This window comes from Carlito syrichta, unplaced genomic scaffold, assembly GCF_000164805.1.
Source record: "Carlito syrichta isolate Samal-C Ts95f unplaced genomic scaffold, Tarsius_syrichta-2.0.1 Scaffold315593, whole genome shotgun sequence".
In the NCBI taxonomy this organism is placed as follows: Eukaryota; Metazoa; Chordata; class Mammalia; order Primates; family Tarsiidae; genus Carlito; species Carlito syrichta.
The window spans coordinates 1957017-1976474 of NW_007259689.1; the positions used below are offsets into that span (position 1 = coordinate 1957017).

Consider the following 19458-nt stretch of genomic DNA (forward strand, 5'->3'; position numbering starts at 1 on the left):
CAATGACAAAGATGTGAAATCAACCCAGATGCCCATCAATTGATTAGTGGATTAAAATTTAGATTATTTAGAAAAAATCGTGTACTGATCCTTACCTGTTTAAACTTCAGTCACCTTCCAAGTACTCTCCAGTGGATGTAATCCACCCACGGAGATGCTTCTTCCACTGCTCAAAACAGTTTTTGAACTCATCCATTTTTATGCCTTTCAGTGCTTCTGCCATTTTTTGTTCCACCTCTTTTACATCAGCAAAACGTTTCCCTTCAGAGACTTTTTTCATCTGGAGAAACAGACAGAAAAAAAGCCACTGGAAGCGAGATCGGGTGAATAGGGAGAGTGGGACCATGGGGGTCATGCCATTTGGGGCCAAAAACAGCTGAACACTCAGCATGGTGTGGGTAGGTGTGCTGGTAAAACGCCCATCATGAAACAGGCAAACACATTGAAAGAATCTCCCAAAAAGCCTCATTGAAGCTGGAAGCAGCCTCTCACAACAACGCTGGCTGGTCCATGGATGTCAGTGGGCTCCTAGAATACTCACCTAGTAGAAAAAGGACCTAGCAGGGGAAGCCTGTACTACAAGGACCCACCCTCCAAAAGATAATTCCGGGTTTTTTTGGGTCCCCCTCATACACCATGGAATACTATTCGGCCATAAGAAAGAAAATAATACTTTTTTTTTTCTAACTTGGGACTTGGGTACAATTAGAGACCATCACTCTAAGTGAAGTCACGCGGGAATGGGAAACCAAATGCCACACGTTCTCAAACGGTGTGGTGTCTGCAACGACACAGGGAGGGTACAAAGGGCACTGGAGACGCAGAAGGCAGAGGGGGAAGGGAGGAGGGGCAAAAATCACCTGTCAGTGCTCTAGTGGGGGTTACAGGCACAGTTAAGGCCCAGACTTCTTCACCCGTGCACAAAGCAGCTGTGTAACCCAAAGCTATTTGAATCCCTAAAGCCACTGAAACAAGGAAACTTGAATAAATAAATAAATTCCACCCCGCCAAAAGAGTTTTTGCTAACTTGAGACAATGACTCCGGGCGTGCTCACTGCAGACTAAGCTGGGTATGCCTTGGCTCAGTGCCGTCCTCCTCGCCCTGGGGAGGGGTTCCGCCACTCATTGCCATCCCAAAGGACCTTATGGAAAGTGCTGGAGCCAGGCTTGACACTGCCAGGCAGTTTGACGACCAAGCAATCCACAGAGGCCCACTCTCACCTGCTAAGCCAAACCGCACCTTGTTCCTGGGTGAATGCCAAGCCCAGTCGATAAATCAAACAGGTGAACAACTTAGTGAATTAACAGGATCCCATCATTCAAAGGGGGCAAAGGAAGTAATCCTGCCAAATTAGCATGCCAAGTCATTATTTAACATGGCAGGTATGCAGGAAACTTAACACATTCCAAAGAAGTAGAGGTTTAGGAGAACATGAAGATGATTATTTTAAGTTCTGGAGTAAATGCTAGCACTCTGGGGGTCACTTGAGGCCAGGAGTTTGAGCCCAACTTGCACAACATGGCAAGACCCCATCTCTACCAAAAAAAATTAAAAATTAAAAATTAGCCAGGTGTGGTGGTGCACGCTTGTATTCCCAGTAACTTGAGTGGCTGAGGCAGGAGGACTGTTTGAACCCAAGAGATCAAGGCTGCAGTGAGCTATGATGGAGCCATTGCCCTCCAGCCTGGGCAGCAGAGCAAGACTCTGTCTCTAAAACATCAAATAACGAAATAAGAATAAAATAATCTTGTAATGGAGTCTGCAGGAAAACTTTTTTAGAAGACAGGTGACTAAGTCAAAAGTTGCACTGACTTCAGTTATAAATTGAAGAAATTTGAAAGCAGGCTAGAATGAACCAGCAAGAGCTGCTCATAACAGAATTCTCAGTTCTGGGGGGAAAAACTTAAGCTTTTTTATTATAGAAATAATGTAATTTCAGGAAGCTTGGAAAATGAAAATATACAGTTAAGTCACCTATAATCTCAGCACCCAGAGACAGGGGCAGATCCATGCTTTGGAGAATAAAGAAACAAAAACCTCTCATCACCGTGAATTTTACAAGGAGACACAAACCAGGTTGCTGGAAGGGGATCTTGAAGTGTGAGGCCATAAAACTTAAACTTCATTCACCTTAAGTTAGGTCACTTCCATCCTGAAAGAATCACTGATTATGGTAGGTTCTTAGCCAGTCCTCTTGGGTTGGAATCTCAGGAACGTCACTTATTAACCGAATGACCTGAGGCAAGATGGTTAAGCTTCCTTGTGCCTTAGTTTCCTGTCTGCAAGATGACAAAGAAGAATGCAGAAGCCACTTAGAGTGAATGATTGGCTGTTATCATCCTGTCTTTTCTAAACACACGTATACACATTCTACAAAACCATCTCACTAGTTTCATGCAGAAACATTTTTCCATGCTCGTGGCCGTTTAAGTCCAAATCTTATACTGAATGGACGCATAACCTAAAGATCAATGATACATTTTGGGTGCAAGTTGAAAAGGGGGAGCTTCTTAACATCAGATGACTTTGTCTCATGAATGAACACGTCATCTTCATCACCAAAGACTAGTACCATTTTGGGGAATAAGGAATTAAGGGAATAAGGCACTTGTACACAGGTCTTTGGTGAATCCAAGGTGTCAAGTAAGAGGCTTGCTGATGAAAGGAGGTTCTCTGAGTCTTACAACCCCAGGAGGTGCGAAGTGAAAGACATCCCCTTGAGCTGTGGGTGACTGAGGGCCCAGGGGGAGTAGGCCAGACCCTTTGATGTCTTCAGGAATCCGTGAAGATGGGGTAGAGGGCAATCCCTTTACCCAAAGTTACTAAGGTAGAAACGCTCAGAGGCAGGTTTGATAAGCCCTCAAGTCTACCACACTGACTCCCAACCTCAGAGAACTACCCATGGGTCCAGGGTCCAAGTACTGGTTTCCCTGATGATTCACGATGACAGCTTGGGCGTGAAGCTCACCTCGGTGCATTTCCTCAGAGAAACCGACATTTCTCTGCACCTCCGGGGTTGCAATCACCCACTCATGCTACCTATTACACAACCTTCCATGGGGGCACACATCAGTGTTTGAGAGCATTGAAATAAACAGACTTCTCTGACATGAAGTGTGAAGTCTTCCAGTCACATTTAGGGGTATAATTTGTATTTCTGAGGGCCCAACCCATTTTTTTTTTTTACCAACTCCTATAAGCAGGAAGGAGTCTTATTGTTTCCCCTCCCCTAAGTCAACCTTCAAGATGATTGTATGGAAGTCACACCAACTTAGAATTTCTTTTTCTTTTTTTGAGTTGGAGTCTCACTCTGCCGCCCAGACTGGAGTGCAGTGGATGCTCCCGGCCACCGCAGCCTCGACCGGCTGGGCTCCGGCGATCCTTCCGCCTCAGCCTTCCGAATAGCCAGAATTACAGGCATGCGCTACCACGCCCGGCTGATTTTTTGATTAATTGTAGAGATGAGGTCTCGCTGCCCAGACGGGTCTCGAACCTGCGGGCTCAGGCAATCCACTCACCTCAGCCTCCCAAAGGCGCGGGATTACAGGTCAAGCCACTGCATCCCTCAAGCCTCAACTCTAAGTAGAATCACCCCAGTCACTGTGCATTTAGTTTTTCCATTAATAGGATGCTGACAGATGTGATCGTTTTCTTTTGAAGAACCAAGATACCCTTCACTTAGTAGTTGGAATCAGAAGTATTATCACCATAGAATGATCAGATGGCTGAAGACCTTGAGTAAGGCAGCTGAGACCCAGGTTATCTCAATTCTTGGCACCAGACAGAGCTTTTCTGTGAGACCACAGTAAAGGTTTCTTCCCTACCGCCCTTCCTTGGTGTATCTAGAAGGGAATGGGTGACATTAAATACTCATTACTGAGAACAAATGTCCTCATTTAATCTTTAATGAAAGCCTATAAATTATGTACTAGTGTATCCTTATCTATAAAATAAGGATACCTTTATCTAAAAAAGTACAGTTTAACAATAAATGGGCAGATGTGTTTTAAAAAATTAATTTCTAGAAAGGAATTGCCTAAAAGACAAAAAAAAAGAAAAAAAAACCCCTGCATTAATTGGGGGATGTCAAAGGGACAGCAAAGCCAACTGAAATAACTCCCTAAGATCAAAACTGGAACAACTTGGGCTTCAAGTAGCAATCGGTTGTAATATAATAGGCTTAAAAAAATAGGAGAGATGACCCGGAAAGGTGGCTCACACCTGTAATCCCAGCACTTTGGGAGCCCCAGGAGTTTGAGACCAGCCTGGACTACACAGCAAGACCTCATGTCTACAAAATACCAAAAAGTGAGCCAGGCTTGTTGGTGCATACCTGTAGTCCCAGCTACTCAGGAGGCTGAGGCGGAAGGATCGCCTGAGCCCAGGAGGTCATGACTTCCGTGAGCCCTGATCATGCCACTGCACTCCAGTCTGAGCAATAGAGTGACAGACCTGACTGAAATAATAAAATAAACAGGAGAGAAGAGACAAGTCTCCGTTGCAAAGGAATTCCAAATAATTTATAGCTATCCCGCCCTCAGGGAGGTAGAATGTAAGTGCCCATGAAGGCTTTGCATAGTGACTTCCTCCCAAAAAATATGGTATGGGAAGGGCGGGGACACCTGACTATCGCTGCCCAGTCAGGCAGTGAAGGTCAGTGTTAATAGATCGGGTTCACTCACCCCTGATATGACACAGTGACAGAGTACTTTATCTCTGTGGTCTTCCTCTCCCAAGTCCAGAACCATTGTCTAATTATCAAAAAACAAGAGACAGACCAGGTAGGGTAGATCACGCCTGTAATCCCAGCACTTTGGGAGGTTGAGGCAAGAGAATCCTGAGTCCAAGGGTTTGAGACCAGCCTGGGCAACTTGGTGAGACCTCATCTCTACAATAAATAAAAAAATTAGCCGGGTGTGGTGGCGCATGCCTGTAGTTCCAGCTACTTGGAAGGATGATGCAGAAGGATTGCCTAGCCCAGCAGGTTGAGGCTGTGGTGGCCATGTGCATGCCACTGCACTCTAGCCTGGCAGTCAGAATAAGACTCTGACTCAAAAAAAATAAATAAATAAAAGACAAATCTCATTTGTGAGCACCTTGCAAAACACTGGATGGTACTCACAACTGTCAAAGTCATCAGAAACACTCCAAGTCTGAGAAACTGACAAGCCTAAAGGAGCCTAACAAGACATGACAACTGCCTATAATGTGTTATCCTGGATAGGATCCGGAAACAGAAAAGGACATTAGATAAAAACTAAAGAAATACAAACAGGTGTACTTCAGTGGATAGCAATGCATTCATGAGTTAATAACAAAGGAAACTGGGTGGTGGGTTTACAGGACTTCAACCGTATCAGCTCAATTTTGAAAATAAATCTAAAATTGCTAGGCGCGGTGGCTCATGCCTGCAAGGCCGGCACTTTGGGGGCAAAGGCAAGAGGATTGCCTGAGCTCAGAGTCTCATCTCTACAATAAATAAATAAATAATCATTGGGTGTGGTAGCACATGTTTGTGGTTCCTGCTTCTTGGAAGGCTGAGGCAGGATAACCTGAGCCCAGCAGGTCGAGGCTGCAGTGGCCATGAGTATGCCATTGCACTCCAGCCTGGGAGACAGAGTGAGATTCCAAATAAATAAATAAATAAATAGATAGATAGATAAATAAATCTAAAATTATCCTTAAAAGTATTTAAAATCTTTTCTACGGGTACACATAAGAAATATGTATGCATAAAAAAAAGTCAAGATACACTAAGCCAATATTTTTTTTCTTAGCTATGCTACATGAGTTGCTTATATGGAAGATTTATGTGTATATTACTATCAAAACAATATGAGATATGGCTGGGCACGATGGTTCACACCTGTCATCCCAGTGCTTTGGGAGGCTGAGATGGGAGGATGACTTGAGGAAAAAAGTTCAAGACCAGCCTGGGGAATATAGCAAGACCCAGTCTCTATAAAAAATTTAAATTAGCCAGGCATGGTGACTCACACCTGTAATTCCAGCTACTTGGGAAGCTGAGGCAGGAGGAGGGCTCGAGCACAGGCATTTGAGCCTGCAGTGAGGTATGACTGTACTCTAGCCTGGAAGACGGAGCAAGAACTCGTCTCAAAACCATAATCATTATTTGAGGTCTATTGAGGGTCACGTAAAAGAAAACGAGTACCAGCTTAGGCTTATCTTATCAGCAGAAAAGTTTTTATTCCTTTTGAGGACAAACAAACCAACCACATCTGAGGCCTTCACTTAGAGACACAAACCAAAGTAGCCACTTAAAGCATGAGATTTGAAGGTACGAGACATACAATGGGGGTGACTGCTTTGCCATCAGACGCTCACACCAAACTTGGCCCCACGGACAGCTGCGTGCTGCTCGTGCTTGGGTGCGGCAGAGGGGACAGCGTGTCTGCAGGACACAAGGAGGACAGCTGTGTTTCACAAGGACCAAAGCATTTAGACAGCGTGGGGAAGTCTGTGACGTCATATCGGAGGGAGGGACGAGGCGGCTCGGGCTCCTGGGGTCTCAGGCTGCCTTGCAGAGGGCCACGGCCGAGAAGCGGACCTCTCCCTGCTCACGCTCCGTGAACTCCCTGCAGACCTTGGCGGCATCCTGTGAAGGAAGAGTGTTGTTAATCCAGGCAGCGTGGAAGTTTCAAGGGAAAGTACCTCCCAGGCCTAGTCATGCACAGTGTTCACCCCAATCAACTTTAATTCCTTCATTCGACTGGTAAACCAGGGCTTAAGGCAAGAAGAAAAAAGAAAAGAAATTGGGCTACGCATCATGGGTGTGACCCCAGAAGCTCCGGCTCTCTTGTTACTTCCACCAAATAGCTCCCTGTTCCTCCACTTTGTGTCTGGTTTGGCAAGAAAACTAAACACTATACATTTTTTTTTTTTGAGTCGGAGTCTCACTCTGTTGTCCAGGCTGGATTGTAGTGGCAGCCTTGACCTGCTGGGCTCCAGCGATCCTTCCACCTCAACCTTCCAAGTAGCTGGAACTATGGGCACGCGCCACCATGCCCGGCTAATTTTTTTATTTATTGTAGAGATGAGGTCTTGCCAAGTTGCCCAGGTTGGTCTTGAATCCGTGGGCTCAGAAAATCCTCTCACCTCAGCCTCCCAAAATGCTAGGATTATAGACATGAGTCACCATGCCTGGCTAAACATTTTTAAAAAAATTTCGGGTCGGGGTCTCACTCTGTCACCCAGGCTGGAGTGCAGTGACATGATCAGGGCTCGCCGTAACCTTGACCTCCCGGGCTCAGATGATTCTCCTGACTCAACCTCCCAAGCAGCTGGGACTACAGGTGTGCACCACCATGCCCTGCTAATCTTTTTTTTCTTTGTTTTTCTGTAGAGATGAGAGTCAGGAAGATAGAGCAAGACCTCATTTCAAAATAATATTTATAATTTGAGATATGTTGAGGGTTAGGTAAAAGAAAATGAGAACCAGTTTAGAGGTGAGGTCTCACTATGTTGCCCAGGCTGGTCTCAAACTCCTGGGCTCAAGCAATCCTTCTGCCTCAGCCTCCCAAAGTGCTGGGACAACAGGTGTGAGCCACAGTGCCCAACCTGAAAACTAAACTATGAATGCTCTTTTCCTCAGATCTAAACAAGATGGAAAATTGATATCTGTTCCAAAACAGGGCGTAAGAGAAAGGCTCTCCAACCCCAGAAATTCCTGAAGTAGAGACACTTTTCTTCTAAATAAACATTTTACAAAACAGTCTTACAGTTTACCTCGTATTCCAGGTATAGGCAAGCAATGGATTATCAGAGAGTGATGATGAAATGACACATTACTACTTCTGAGAAATTCTTTACAAACATTGGTAACAGAAAATCGATCCCAATGTGAGTTATTCACTACATTCTAGAGCTTCAACGCTTTGGGAGCATACGTCTTGTTCACTCTGTCCAAGCTGCAAGAAGTCCAGTGGAAAGACAGCTTCGCAAACCATATTAAACGTAAGGCCTTTAAGAAGACAGGGAATAATCCATGGCATAGCATAGTCGCGGGATATGAGTTCCTCATGTCTTGACAGCACCAACTCAGTGATGAGCCTGGACCTTCAAAAGCCTCAACCATACTAGAGTCTCATTTCTGCTGAAATCACACTTGAAAACCAAAAGGGACCTAGATCAACACCTACATTTTATTCTTTCCCAGGATTTTTAACCTGCGAATATTCCAGACCTCCCTCTCCTGAATCAACGCTACCGTGGGATATAGTGTTAATTTCTCTACTGAGGTTGCACCTTTAAAGAGAATCACAATCTTCCACACCCATGCAAAGCCCTCATTCATAATTCAGGCTTAGGATACTTGGGTTCAGCTTATGTATTTTCTCACCAGTTTAAAAACAATTAATGTATTACTGAGTGAAGTTTAGACAACCTAAAAAGATCCAATCAACGTCAGCCTTAGAGTAAAAACTTCAACTAATAAAGATGCTAACTTAATTAGAAACTCACTTGGGATTCTAATTAGTGGTTTTTCTTTTTTCTTTTTTTATAGAGATCACTTTAATTTTTTATTTTTTGGGGATCAACATTCGAACACTTATCCTAAGTGGACCAGAACTTTTTTTTTTTTTTTTTGAGTTGGAGTCTCACTCTGTTGCCCAGACTGGAGTGCAGTGGCACGCTCCCGGCCACGCACCCTCGACCTGCTGGGCTCCGGCCATCCTTCCGCTTCAGCCTTCCAAGTAGCTGGAACTATAGGCACACGCTACCACACCTGGCTAATTTTTAAAAATTTATTGTAGAGATGAGGTCTCGCCAAGTTGCCCAGGCAGGTCTCGAACCCGCGGGCTCAGGCAATCCACTCACCTCAGCCTCCCAAAGCATGGGATTACAGGCTGGTTTAATTAGTGGTTTTTCTTTTCTTTTTTGGGGGGGGAGGTTGTTAGGGTCTCACTCTGTTGCTTAGACTGGAGTACGGTGGCATGATCTCAGCTCACCACAGCCTGGACCTTCTGGGTTCAGGTGATCTTTCTAACTCAGCCTCCCAAGTAGCTGAGACTGGAGGTGTGCATCCCCATGCCTGGCTAATTTTTTGTTTTTCTGTAGAGATGAGGTCTCACTATGTTGGACAGGCTGGTCTTAAGCTCCTGGGCTCAAGTAGTCCTCTCACCTTGGCCTCCCAAAGAGCTGGGGTTACAGGTGTGAGCTACCATGCCCGGCCACCTTTAAAAGCTTAATGAGAAGGACCAGTCTTTCCTCCAGATGGATCAAAGACCAGACATTCTGCCTCTACTCTTACTCCCTCCCACAAGCACATTCTGACCCTCATGAACTCTCCATCCCCAGTAATGAACCTGGCCCTTAGGCCTCTCCAGGTCTAGTCCTCATTCCACAGTACTATTCCCACCTACCTCCTGTACACCAAAAGCTGCCCTAACCAGTGTCAGATGTGAGTGACAGAAGATTAAAGGTGACCCACTCCCGGGGATGGCATCCTCTTTCCACTAGCACCTTAAAGCTCTCAGGCCTGTGATATTCCAGAGACAGGTCCCTCATGGAGAAAGTTTGTCTTGTACCATGGCCAAGAGCACACACTCTAGACGCAGACTGTCTAGGCTTGAACCATGGTCAGCCATAAGCCACTGTCATTGAGCATTACGTAGCCTCTTTGAACCCAAGTTAAACGGGGATCTGTAAAATGGGAATGATAGTACCTACCTCATCATGTCATTAAAAGAATTCTACAAAAGAAACGTCACTGAGAATAGCACCCAGTACTGCATCCTGAGGGCCGGATCCCACCTGTGGCCAGTTTGTGTAAAAACGTTTTGGTGGGCCAGGCTCAGTGGCTCAGCCTGTAATCTCAGCACTTTGGGAGGCCGAGGCGAGAGGACTACTTGAGCCCCTGGGTTTAAGAGCAGCCCAGGCAACTTGGCGAGACCTTGTTTCTACGATAAATCAAAATTAGCTGGGTATGATAGCGCAAGCATGTAGTTTCGGCTACTTGGAAGGCTGAGGCGAAAGGATCGCCAGAGTCCAGCAGGTTGACACTAACGGCCACTGCACTCCAGCCGAGGTGATGGAGTGAGACTCCAACTCAGAAAACAAAACAAAACCGTTTTGGTGGAACACGGCTATGCACTCACTAGGATGTTGCCTGTAGGCGCCTCTGCAGTTGCAACAGCAGAGTTAGAGATGGGTGACAGAGCCACAGTTCACAGAAAGCCTAAATATTTTACACAAAGAGTTTGCCAAGCCCAGTCTGCATACAGCAAACTCTTTAAAAAAATTTGCCATTATGATTCCCACAGGTGAAATCATCACACCTTCGCAGTGCTTTGCATTTCATCATATTAAGTGGTTTTCTTTGTAATACCAACTGATTCTACTTTAGAGACTCGTTTTTAGTGTGAAGAGACCCAGAGGAGGTTCAGGGTGCACTTTTACTGCTAACTCGAGTCCCTGCACAGCCAGTTTGTGTTGAGCAAGTCTTTTTAATTTTTTTTCCTATGTTGTCCAGGCTGATCTTGAACTCCTGGCTTCAAACAATCCTCGTGCCTCAGTCTCTCAAAGTGCTGGGATTAGAGGTATGAGCCACCACACCCGACCTATCTACCAACTCTTGTCCAGAGTCAAGAGGTTTCTGTCTAGGATGGTGACACAGTGATGCTGGATCTTAAAGTTCTTCTCAGGTATGTTTTGAATCTGCTTCTCTTGTTCTGTAACAGTAAACCATGTGGGGGGAAAAAAAGCCTCCTGAATGTAACAGTCTAACCAGAATTCATAGCATACTTCCCACAAGACTGATCCAAATCCAGCGGTCTTAGAGGGATTAGGAGGGGTTATTGTTTTGGAGTCTGGCTATCTGACAGGAGGACAATGGTCACCTTGGTCCCACAAGGAAGTAAAGCAATGGTTTTCAGGCTAACTCTGTGGACTAAAGACAGCACACAAAACAGATTAGCCAGGGCATCTCTGAAGGATCCTGTTTAAAACCACTTACTATAAAATGAGGTAGATGAAATTACTAAGATGATCTTTAAGCGCTAAAGACAGCTATTAACCCAAACAATCGATGCTGGTTGTCCTGAAAAAGTGTTAGCACTTTAGAATAGACAATTTGGCCACAAAAATGTGGGTGCTGGTGAAGAGAGATGCATTTCAAGGATTACCTGCAGCAGGGAGCCCTCTGAACTGGCGCCGTGGTTCACCGGAAAAGGCATCCGTCCATCTGCAACCAAGAAGCCAGGTTTGTCAGTTTCTCTGCATGTTTCTTGGCTGCTGTATTTGCCCTGCCCAGCCCAGTGAGAAGTTTTATTCTTCCAAATACCACAAAAGGAAAGCTGGTCACGAAGCAACAGGCTACGAATGAGGTTCAAGCGTTCCTAATACCCATCCCAGGTAGTTCTAATCTACAGTTAATGAGATCATGCAAGCTCAGTTCAGCTACCCTGATAGGTGTGCCTACATCTCTTGGGGAAGACCAAGGGACACATCAGATGTGCTCTGGGTACAGAAGAGGTGGTGGCAGAAAGAGGAGACCCTTGAGATTTCACTTGCACCCTCCCCCCAATGTCCGCAGATTGCCCCCAAGTCTCCTTTGTCCTTGTGAGCCCACCAGTAGTGTCTCAACTTGGGCCAAGTCAGCTGTAAGTCTTACTCTACAAAAGGGAGAAGTCATACAAGCTGAATAATCTTTTTTTTTTAATGGGTTCTCACTCTGTCACCCAGGCTGGAATGCAGTGGCACTACCCAGCTCACCGCAGCCTCAACCTCCTGAGTTCAGGCGATCCTCCCACCTCGGCCTTCTGAGTAGTTGGGACTACAGGTGCATGCCACCATCCCCTGCCAAGTTTTGATTTTTTGTAGAGACAAGGTCTTGCTATGTTGCTCAGGCTGGTCTTGAACTCCTGGACTCAAGCGATCTTCCCACCTTGACCTCCCAAAGTGCCTGGCCATGAATAATCCTTCTTGATGCCGTAAATCAATGGACAGAAATTAGTCCAACATGTCCTTTTTTTATGCACAAACAAGGTACTATTCTGGCACTGATCCTTTTCCAGAAGTATTCTTTGCCTGAAAAGGATGATACCAAGGGAAGTGTAGGGGGCGATGGGAAGAGAGGGTGTGAATGCAGACACCTGGAGCAGGGGCCGTCTGACCTGCTCTCTTGACTTGTCTGGGACTACTGTCATGCATCTGTATATATACCAGTTGCCTGAGAAAGCTGCTCTGGGCATGATCAGAGGTTAAGTACCCCCATGAGAATATTGCTCTTCTGGCTTCAGAAACAATGATATGCCAAGTGCCACAAAGTCACACAACAATAATTCAAGGGACATTAAGTCTGAAAGGAGGCACGAAACCATACTGGATTACAAAAGTGGAGTGAAACGTACCAAGCTCATAGAGGTGACCATCCACGTTGTTAAACAGAATAAAATGGAAATTCACTTTGTCATCTACCTGAAGAGAGTCAAAACATGTTTTTGAAAATGAGTATAAACCAAATTTGTTAAAGATAAATTATCTTGCAATTCAAGCAAAATTGCTTGAACCGACCATTTTTTTTTTTTTTTTTTAAAGGAGGATTTATTGAGAGGACAGAAAAAGCTCCTACAGTGGGAGCTGACCTGAGGGGGTTACACCACTTATTTTTTAAAATTATTATAGCTAATATTTATGTATGTTCTATATACCAGGTTCTATTCTAAGCCCATTAAGGGAGAGACTGTAGCTGTCAGAACTCTGTGACAATGCTACTGTGACATGCTTTTTTGCTGAGGAGGAAATTAAGGCTTAGAGAGAGTATATCACCCATGGTCTAGACTAGAAAGCAGCAGGGCTAAATATAGTTAGAAAGACACTTGTCATCTGACTTAAATTTCACAGGCGATCCTTCTGCCTCTGCCTCTGCCTCCTGTAGCTGGGACTACAGGCACACACCACCATGCTCGGCTAATTTTTTGATTTTTTTTGTAGAGATGATATCTCTATAAGTTGCCCAGGCTGATCTCAAACTCCTGGGCTCAAGCAGTCCTCCGCGTTGGCCTCCCAAAGTGCTGGAATTACAGGCGTGAGCCACTGTGCCCTGCCTGAAATGTTCGATCACTAAGATAAATGTTACTCACACCGTAAGACTCATTTGGATTTCAACACAATACTGTCAATCAGAATTGGCACAAGACTATTTCAACCGTCAATTAGATTTCTGAAGAGGTATTTTTAGAAACAGATCTAATGAAAGCATTATTTGGGTAGAATTTTCTAGTGTTCATGGGCCTCAAGTGGGTAACACTTGCTGTGCTCCAGGAAGAGACCCCTGCACGTGGTTCAGTGGACACAAAGCTGGCACTGGGGCAGCGTGACTCTTAACAGCACTTGTATTTACCCGACAGTGGCCCTCCTGTGCCACGGCATCGTGGGTCGCCTGGATGGCCTGCAGAAAAGAGAGCGTTGTTAGCACAAGAATCTCCAGGGCTATCTAAAAGCGACGCTTGGAAAGGTCTCTTCTCACCTCATTCTTTTCAAAGCATTTTGCTCTGTCTTCAGGGGACATCTTCTCTGTCTCAGAAAGAAACTGTTTCAGGACCGATCCATCCTCTTAAAAAAAATGCATGTATTAGTATAGATAAAATAATGCAAATGGTACATTAATGGCTAACTTGAGCCTTTGCATAGCTGGTAATGTTAAGCAACCACACTCTTGAAGAATTCTTTAATATGCCATTGGCCAGAATTTAATTACATGATTATATACTAGCCAAAAGAGGCTAAGAAAGTAAATATGTAACATTTTCAGATTCCAAGGAGTAAAATGGGTTCTGTCACCAAGGAAGAGGATAGGGGCCAGGCTATTTGACAGGCATCTTCTGTGTCACGGCATGCCTGAAACTTTTTGTTGTTGTTGTTGTTGAATTGGAGTCTTGCTCTGTCACCCAGGCTGGAGTACGGTGGCATGCTCACAGCCTGCTGGGTTCAGGTGATCCTCTGCCTCAGTCTTCCATGTAGCTGGAACCACAGGCACACACTACTACACCTGGCTAATTTTTTTATTTTTTGTAGAGTCGAGGTCTTGCCACATTGCCCAGGCTGGTCTCGAACCCCTGGGTTCAGGCAATCCTCTCTCCTCAGCCTCCCAAAGTGCTGGGATTACAGGCATGAGCCACCACGCCTGGCCCTGACATGGCCTCATGGATATGGACAAGCTGTTTCTCTTTCCCTAGCCTCTTGTTCACCCACTCCCTACTCACTGCATTCAAGCCAGAGGCCCCTCTGTTGCCCCAGGGTGCTGATCTCTTCCTTACCTCTACTCCCTGCCACCTGGGCCCCTTCCCGCCCCCCCCATCACTCATCTCTCCAATCTCTCAACTTTCTTCCAGCACTTAGTCATTTGTAACATGATATGTGAGACTTTTGATACCACAAAGGCAGGGATTGCCTTGTCTACTGCTGTATGTACCTCACAATGCACAATTTACATCTAATACACATGAGCATGCCATGCTATGATCGCATTCTAATCTTATAATGGTTGCCAAAACAAGATCTTTACTTCAGGGTAGAAAATTCAATCTTAGTCACTCAGATGTCCAGATAGAAATGAACACAGGGCAACTCCTTCAGGTCCCCTCCCACTGTGGAAGCTTTCTGTCCTCTTAATAAATCCTGCTTTTTTAAAAAAAGAAATGAAATGAAATGAACATAAAGATCCTAAATAGAAATGTGGGCCAGGCACAGTGGCTCACGCCTATAAACCCAGCACTTTGGGAGGCCGAGGTGAGAGGATTGCCCAAGCCCACGGGTTTGAGACCATTCTGGGCAACTTGGAGAGACCTCCTCTCTGTAATAAATCAAGAAAAATTAGCTGGGCATGGTGACACATGCCTGTAGTTCCAGCTACTTGGAAGGCTGAGGCAGAAGGATCGCCTGAGCTCAGCAGGTCAAGGCTGCAGTGGCAGTGAGCGTGCCACTGCACTCCAGCCTGGGCAACAGAGTGAGACTCCGACTCAAAAATAAATAAATAAATGTAAAGAACAGTCCAGCACTGTGACATCTAACTGGCTAACTGTGGGCACAAGCATTTTGTTACTGCCTGGCACGGACATGCCCAAAAGAATCTAATCACACAGCTACAGCAAGAGATACTTACATTTCAGCTTGAACTGTCAGCTCTAAACTTAAATTTTCAAAGTGGGGACCATATCAAAATTCAGAAGTGCTAGGAACCCTCTTAACTTGATGAGAAGGGCTGTGAGTCAGGTTAAGTTTTTGACACCACTGCTACTATGCTTACTAAAGTCACAGTATCTATGACCTCAGGAACACAGAACTCTAAATAAAGTGTGACTTGCTACACAAGAAACAGAATCAAGCTGCAGCTTTTTAATATGACTCAATCATTTGAAAAAGCAATTTCTAGATGATGAGTGCCTATGGCCAGACAACTCTTTTCATTTTTCATTCCAAAAGAATATTTAGTAGAGTCTCAGCCATACTTCCCTTGTTAAAAAAAAAAAAAGTATGCTCTGTTGCAAGGAATAGTGCTAACTATTAAAGTTATTGAATTCATAGCCATGCCCAGTCATTGTTGCCTATTTTTGTAAATAAAATTTTATTAGAACACAGCCATATCCACTGGTTTACACCTTGTCTATGACTGCTTTTGTTCTGCAAAGGCAGAAACCATTTGATCCTCAAAGCTTAAAAGATTTACTCTCGGGCCTTTTAAGGTTATTTGCTGGTGCTTGGCCTGATTCATAAGTAACAGACCCATTATTTTAACATATATTAGGGCTGAGAACTGTGCCTCTGACAAGCTTCAGTCCTCTGACTCATTTTCCTATATTCCTCACCACATTCACGGGAGGTGGGCTTAAGCCCTTGACCTGACTGTTCACAACTGCGATGCTTAAGGTTTCGGCTGGCTGTGGTGCCTCCCAAAGTCACTGCCACACTGTGTCCAGCTGCTCTGAGCTGCTTTGGTTCTCCTGTTGCTTATGAGACACAGAACCAGAGACACAGAACCACTGGACACAGGTCTTGATGGTTGACTTTTTCTGCCTTAAGATCCTCTCTAACCTTCCAGCACTGCTGAGAGCATGCAGCATACACTCACTGGCCCTTTACCTCAGAGCCACGGGAGCTGTGGGACACTGGAACAGCACATGCACAAATGCAGGGCAAGACAGCCTGTCACGCAGACTTCCACTCCATGAGGAGGCAGCCAAACCCTGCTACTTGGAAAATGAGTTTCCTTCCCTCCAACAAAGGAAACAGTGAACATTCATAAGGGGTAGCCACGACTAAACAGGTCTCAAAAGCATGTAAGCAATGACTTAGCTGAACAGACCAGAGGGGTTTTGAAATGAAGTGTTACAGTTCACCTGGCTTGTCCTATTCAAATAGAGGATGACTGGCCCCCAAAACCCACACAACGTACCAAACTCCAGCTTGTCTTGGTTGTTGGCCACCGCGTGTATCAGGCCAATGGTGCCGCACGAGTTCCCAAGGGTCTGTTTCATGAAGTACACCTTAGGGCTCACCTCTTGCCCCTTCAGCTCTTCAATCTGTTTTTTCCGGAAGTTCTCATGCTGTGAATGTAAGAAACATTGTTACATCTCAAAAGGAAAATGCAAAGACTGAACAGATGGCAGCACAGTGAGTTCTACCACCCAAATGGAAACGCCAGTGGGATGTGTGACCAGGATCCTTGGTCTAGACATTTGGCCGATGCCAGGGAAGGACCTGTCTGCCTCCCACACCCACACCAGCCAGCAGGGCCCTAGGAGGTTCCGAGACTCCACCCTGATGCTGCAGTGCAGTGTCTGCTGGATGTCGCCCAAGGCTCTGTCTAGACACCCCTGCAACCTTGTAGCCTGAAATGGAGGGTGCAGGAAATCAGAAAACAAAGAGACTGGCTCTTTACTTGCTTCCCTTAATACTAAACAAGAATCGTATTTCACACAGACGCTCTCATCAAGCTCTGGTGGATGGAACACCCAATGGGAACGTCATCTAGTTTATATGTCACTGTTCTTGAAAATTCTACTTGCAAGCTGTCCAAATATACGTCTCTTCCAAAACAGAAACAAAACAAGCCTTCACTGTTGGAAGAAACCAGTGAGAATTAACCACTCCCTCCCCCGTCCCCCTTTTAGGAAGGAAAGGCAACTGGTCCAGTGTATTGGGCATCCATTTTTCAAGAGAAAGATGTGACACAGGCTTGTCCTAGGCAGCTACCCAGTTCCATTTGAGGACAGATTAGCAATCTGAGGAGGAAGAAAGAGACTGGTGAGTGAATGGAACTAGCAGATGGACTTCCTCAGACCATCCGCCTACTCTTTGTACAGTAATTTAGTGTGCGTGTCTAGATCTTTCACTGAGGAGTTTTAAAGACCTTAAAAGTTACGACTTCTCAGTTAAAAGCAGGGTGCTAATGGCATGCAAACACTGATTTCTCCCAACCAGCAAAATTCAGACTCAACTTCAGAAACACACTTCCAATTCTAGTAGCCTGGAAATGCGAAGTTCAAGCTTGCTCTGTGCACCAGCAGAGGAATGAGAGCCCTTGTCCCACAAAATCAACTTAAATTCTAACTAGTGGAATGTTCTTGTTTCATGTCTACCAGGTCCTTGAATTGTTACTTATTGACTATCAAGAGTTTTTACTTTTTGAGGCTAATTGGATGAAATGTTAAAATGGGATAGCGCCATCCTTTAGGGTAGTCTAAACTCTTGCATGGAGACATTTCTGAAAATATTTCACCATCGTTTAAAACTACCTGCACAATGCATATCTGTATACCTAACCCTTAACTGTACCCCAAAATTTTAAAATAAAAAATATGTATTAAAAAAACTAATATTTTAGAAATGATCCATGTAGATGTCATGATATCCCCTCAGTCAAAATTAAATGCCTTCTAAATTAACATGCGCTTGCTTGGAAGTTAATCTATAAGGCCCCAATTTTTATTTAAATCTGCTTTAGTGTTTTGCCCAGTGGACATTTTGTATAGCAGAACAGGTACTCAATAAATTTGATAGATTGAACTGCAGCTAAAGGACAAAGTATTGAGCTCTTTCAAACACAGCCATTCAAGCTAGAATGTTCTCTAACAAGATTCGATTGATCCAGCGAAAGACCAGTCAGCTTTCCAGGCAAGCATGCTGCATCACTGCCTCCCAGAGGCCTTGTCTCCAGAGCTATTCAAAACCTCCGAGTCATCATGGTTGCTCTAATAAAAAAGCTCTGTGAACTGCTCAACTGGGAGCTGGAGACTGATTTGGTCAACAAAGAAGTTAACTGGATGGCTCCCTTTTCACCCAAGTAAAGGCTTTAGCAATAAAAATACGTCTGTGAGATTATCTTAACGGGCTATATGTAATAAGTGTTTTCATCCTGCAATACTAAGACTGCTCATTTACTAGGAGGAAGGCCTGGAATGTCCCATACAACTTGGTTTAAGCTAAGATGCTTCTAGAACACCGAGCCTTAAGGTGGTGCTTCAGTTAACCTTACTCATTGTTTGGAGTGATGCCCCAAATGCAAATGCCCCAAGTTTTGCTACTGCCAATTTCTTTTTTCTTTCTTTTTTTTTAAGTGAGAAAGCAGGATTTATTGAGAGGACAGAAAAGCTCCCATAGTGGGAGGGGACCTGAAGGTGTTACCCTACAGCTAATTTCAATTACTTCCAAGACAGGGATCAGGTGACTGTAATAGGAGACACACAGAGCCTCAGGAATGGCTGGGATTCCCGACATCACAACACATATCCCAGCTGTACGTTTTGGTATCTGATGCTCAGTCTTTGAGACGCAGACACCCATGCACACCTGCAGGAGGGAAACGAAATGGTGATTGCAAGCCAGTGCTCATTTAGGTCAGAGAGGAAAGAGGCCGAAAGAGGAGGATGGAGGTTCTCTCAGAGAAACCATCCAGGAACCATTCCACTTCAAGAGGCACATTCAGGAGGCTGAAAACCAAGTGTGCATGTGGTGGGGAGCAGAGGGTGGAGAGAACCCCCTAAGTCTACCAGGTGGTGGAGGTGGAGAGGGGAGAACTGGCTTCCTCGTGATTTCGGCAAGCCCTTCCCCCTCCTCTTAATAGCGACACGGGAGTCTGAGAACCAAACAATGAATTGACAGGTTAAGGCCCTTCCAGGGAAACCATTCCGCCGGAAAGCACGACTCGAGCTCAAGGAACACCCAAGGCTCAAAAATGCCCAAGCTCAACTCGTGAGTGGGAGGAATGATCTCCCTGGGTCAGTGGGATGGTGGCGTGAGATGCTGCGGCTTCCAGATCTACGGCGAGGAGGCAGCAAGCGCTATGAGAACGGAAGCCCAGCGAGTGGGTACCACGAGACGGCCGGCTGCTCCCTCCCGGGAGGCGCGCCCTCGATCCCCCCCGGGGAGGAGAGCCCTGGGGTTTGGGGACAGCGCGCACCCGGGGCCCACGCCCTACCTGGGCGGTGAGCGGGAAC

At 45.3% G+C, this 19458-nt stretch overlaps 1 protein-coding gene across 1 annotated transcript in view; it reads right to left on the minus strand.

Annotated features, from left to right (window-relative positions):
• Window positions 1–6183: 6183 nt before the first annotated feature.
• Window positions 6184–19458, minus strand: part of UCHL1 (ubiquitin C-terminal hydrolase L1) — a 14057-nt gene continuing 782 nt past the window's right edge. Inside the window, exons 3-8 of the mRNA XM_021706450.1 lie at window positions 16416–16584; window positions 13491–13576; window positions 13365–13412; window positions 12373–12439; window positions 11146–11204; window positions 6184–6617 (exon numbers count right to left, since the gene is read on the minus strand). Of these exons, the coding sequence (XP_021562125.1) occupies window positions 6531–6617; window positions 11146–11204; window positions 12373–12439; window positions 13365–13412; window positions 13491–13576; window positions 16416–16584 (516 nt within the window). The 3' untranslated portion in view covers window positions 6184–6530. The remainder of the gene's footprint in view (window positions 6618–11145; window positions 11205–12372; window positions 12440–13364; window positions 13413–13490; window positions 13577–16415; window positions 16585–19458) is intronic.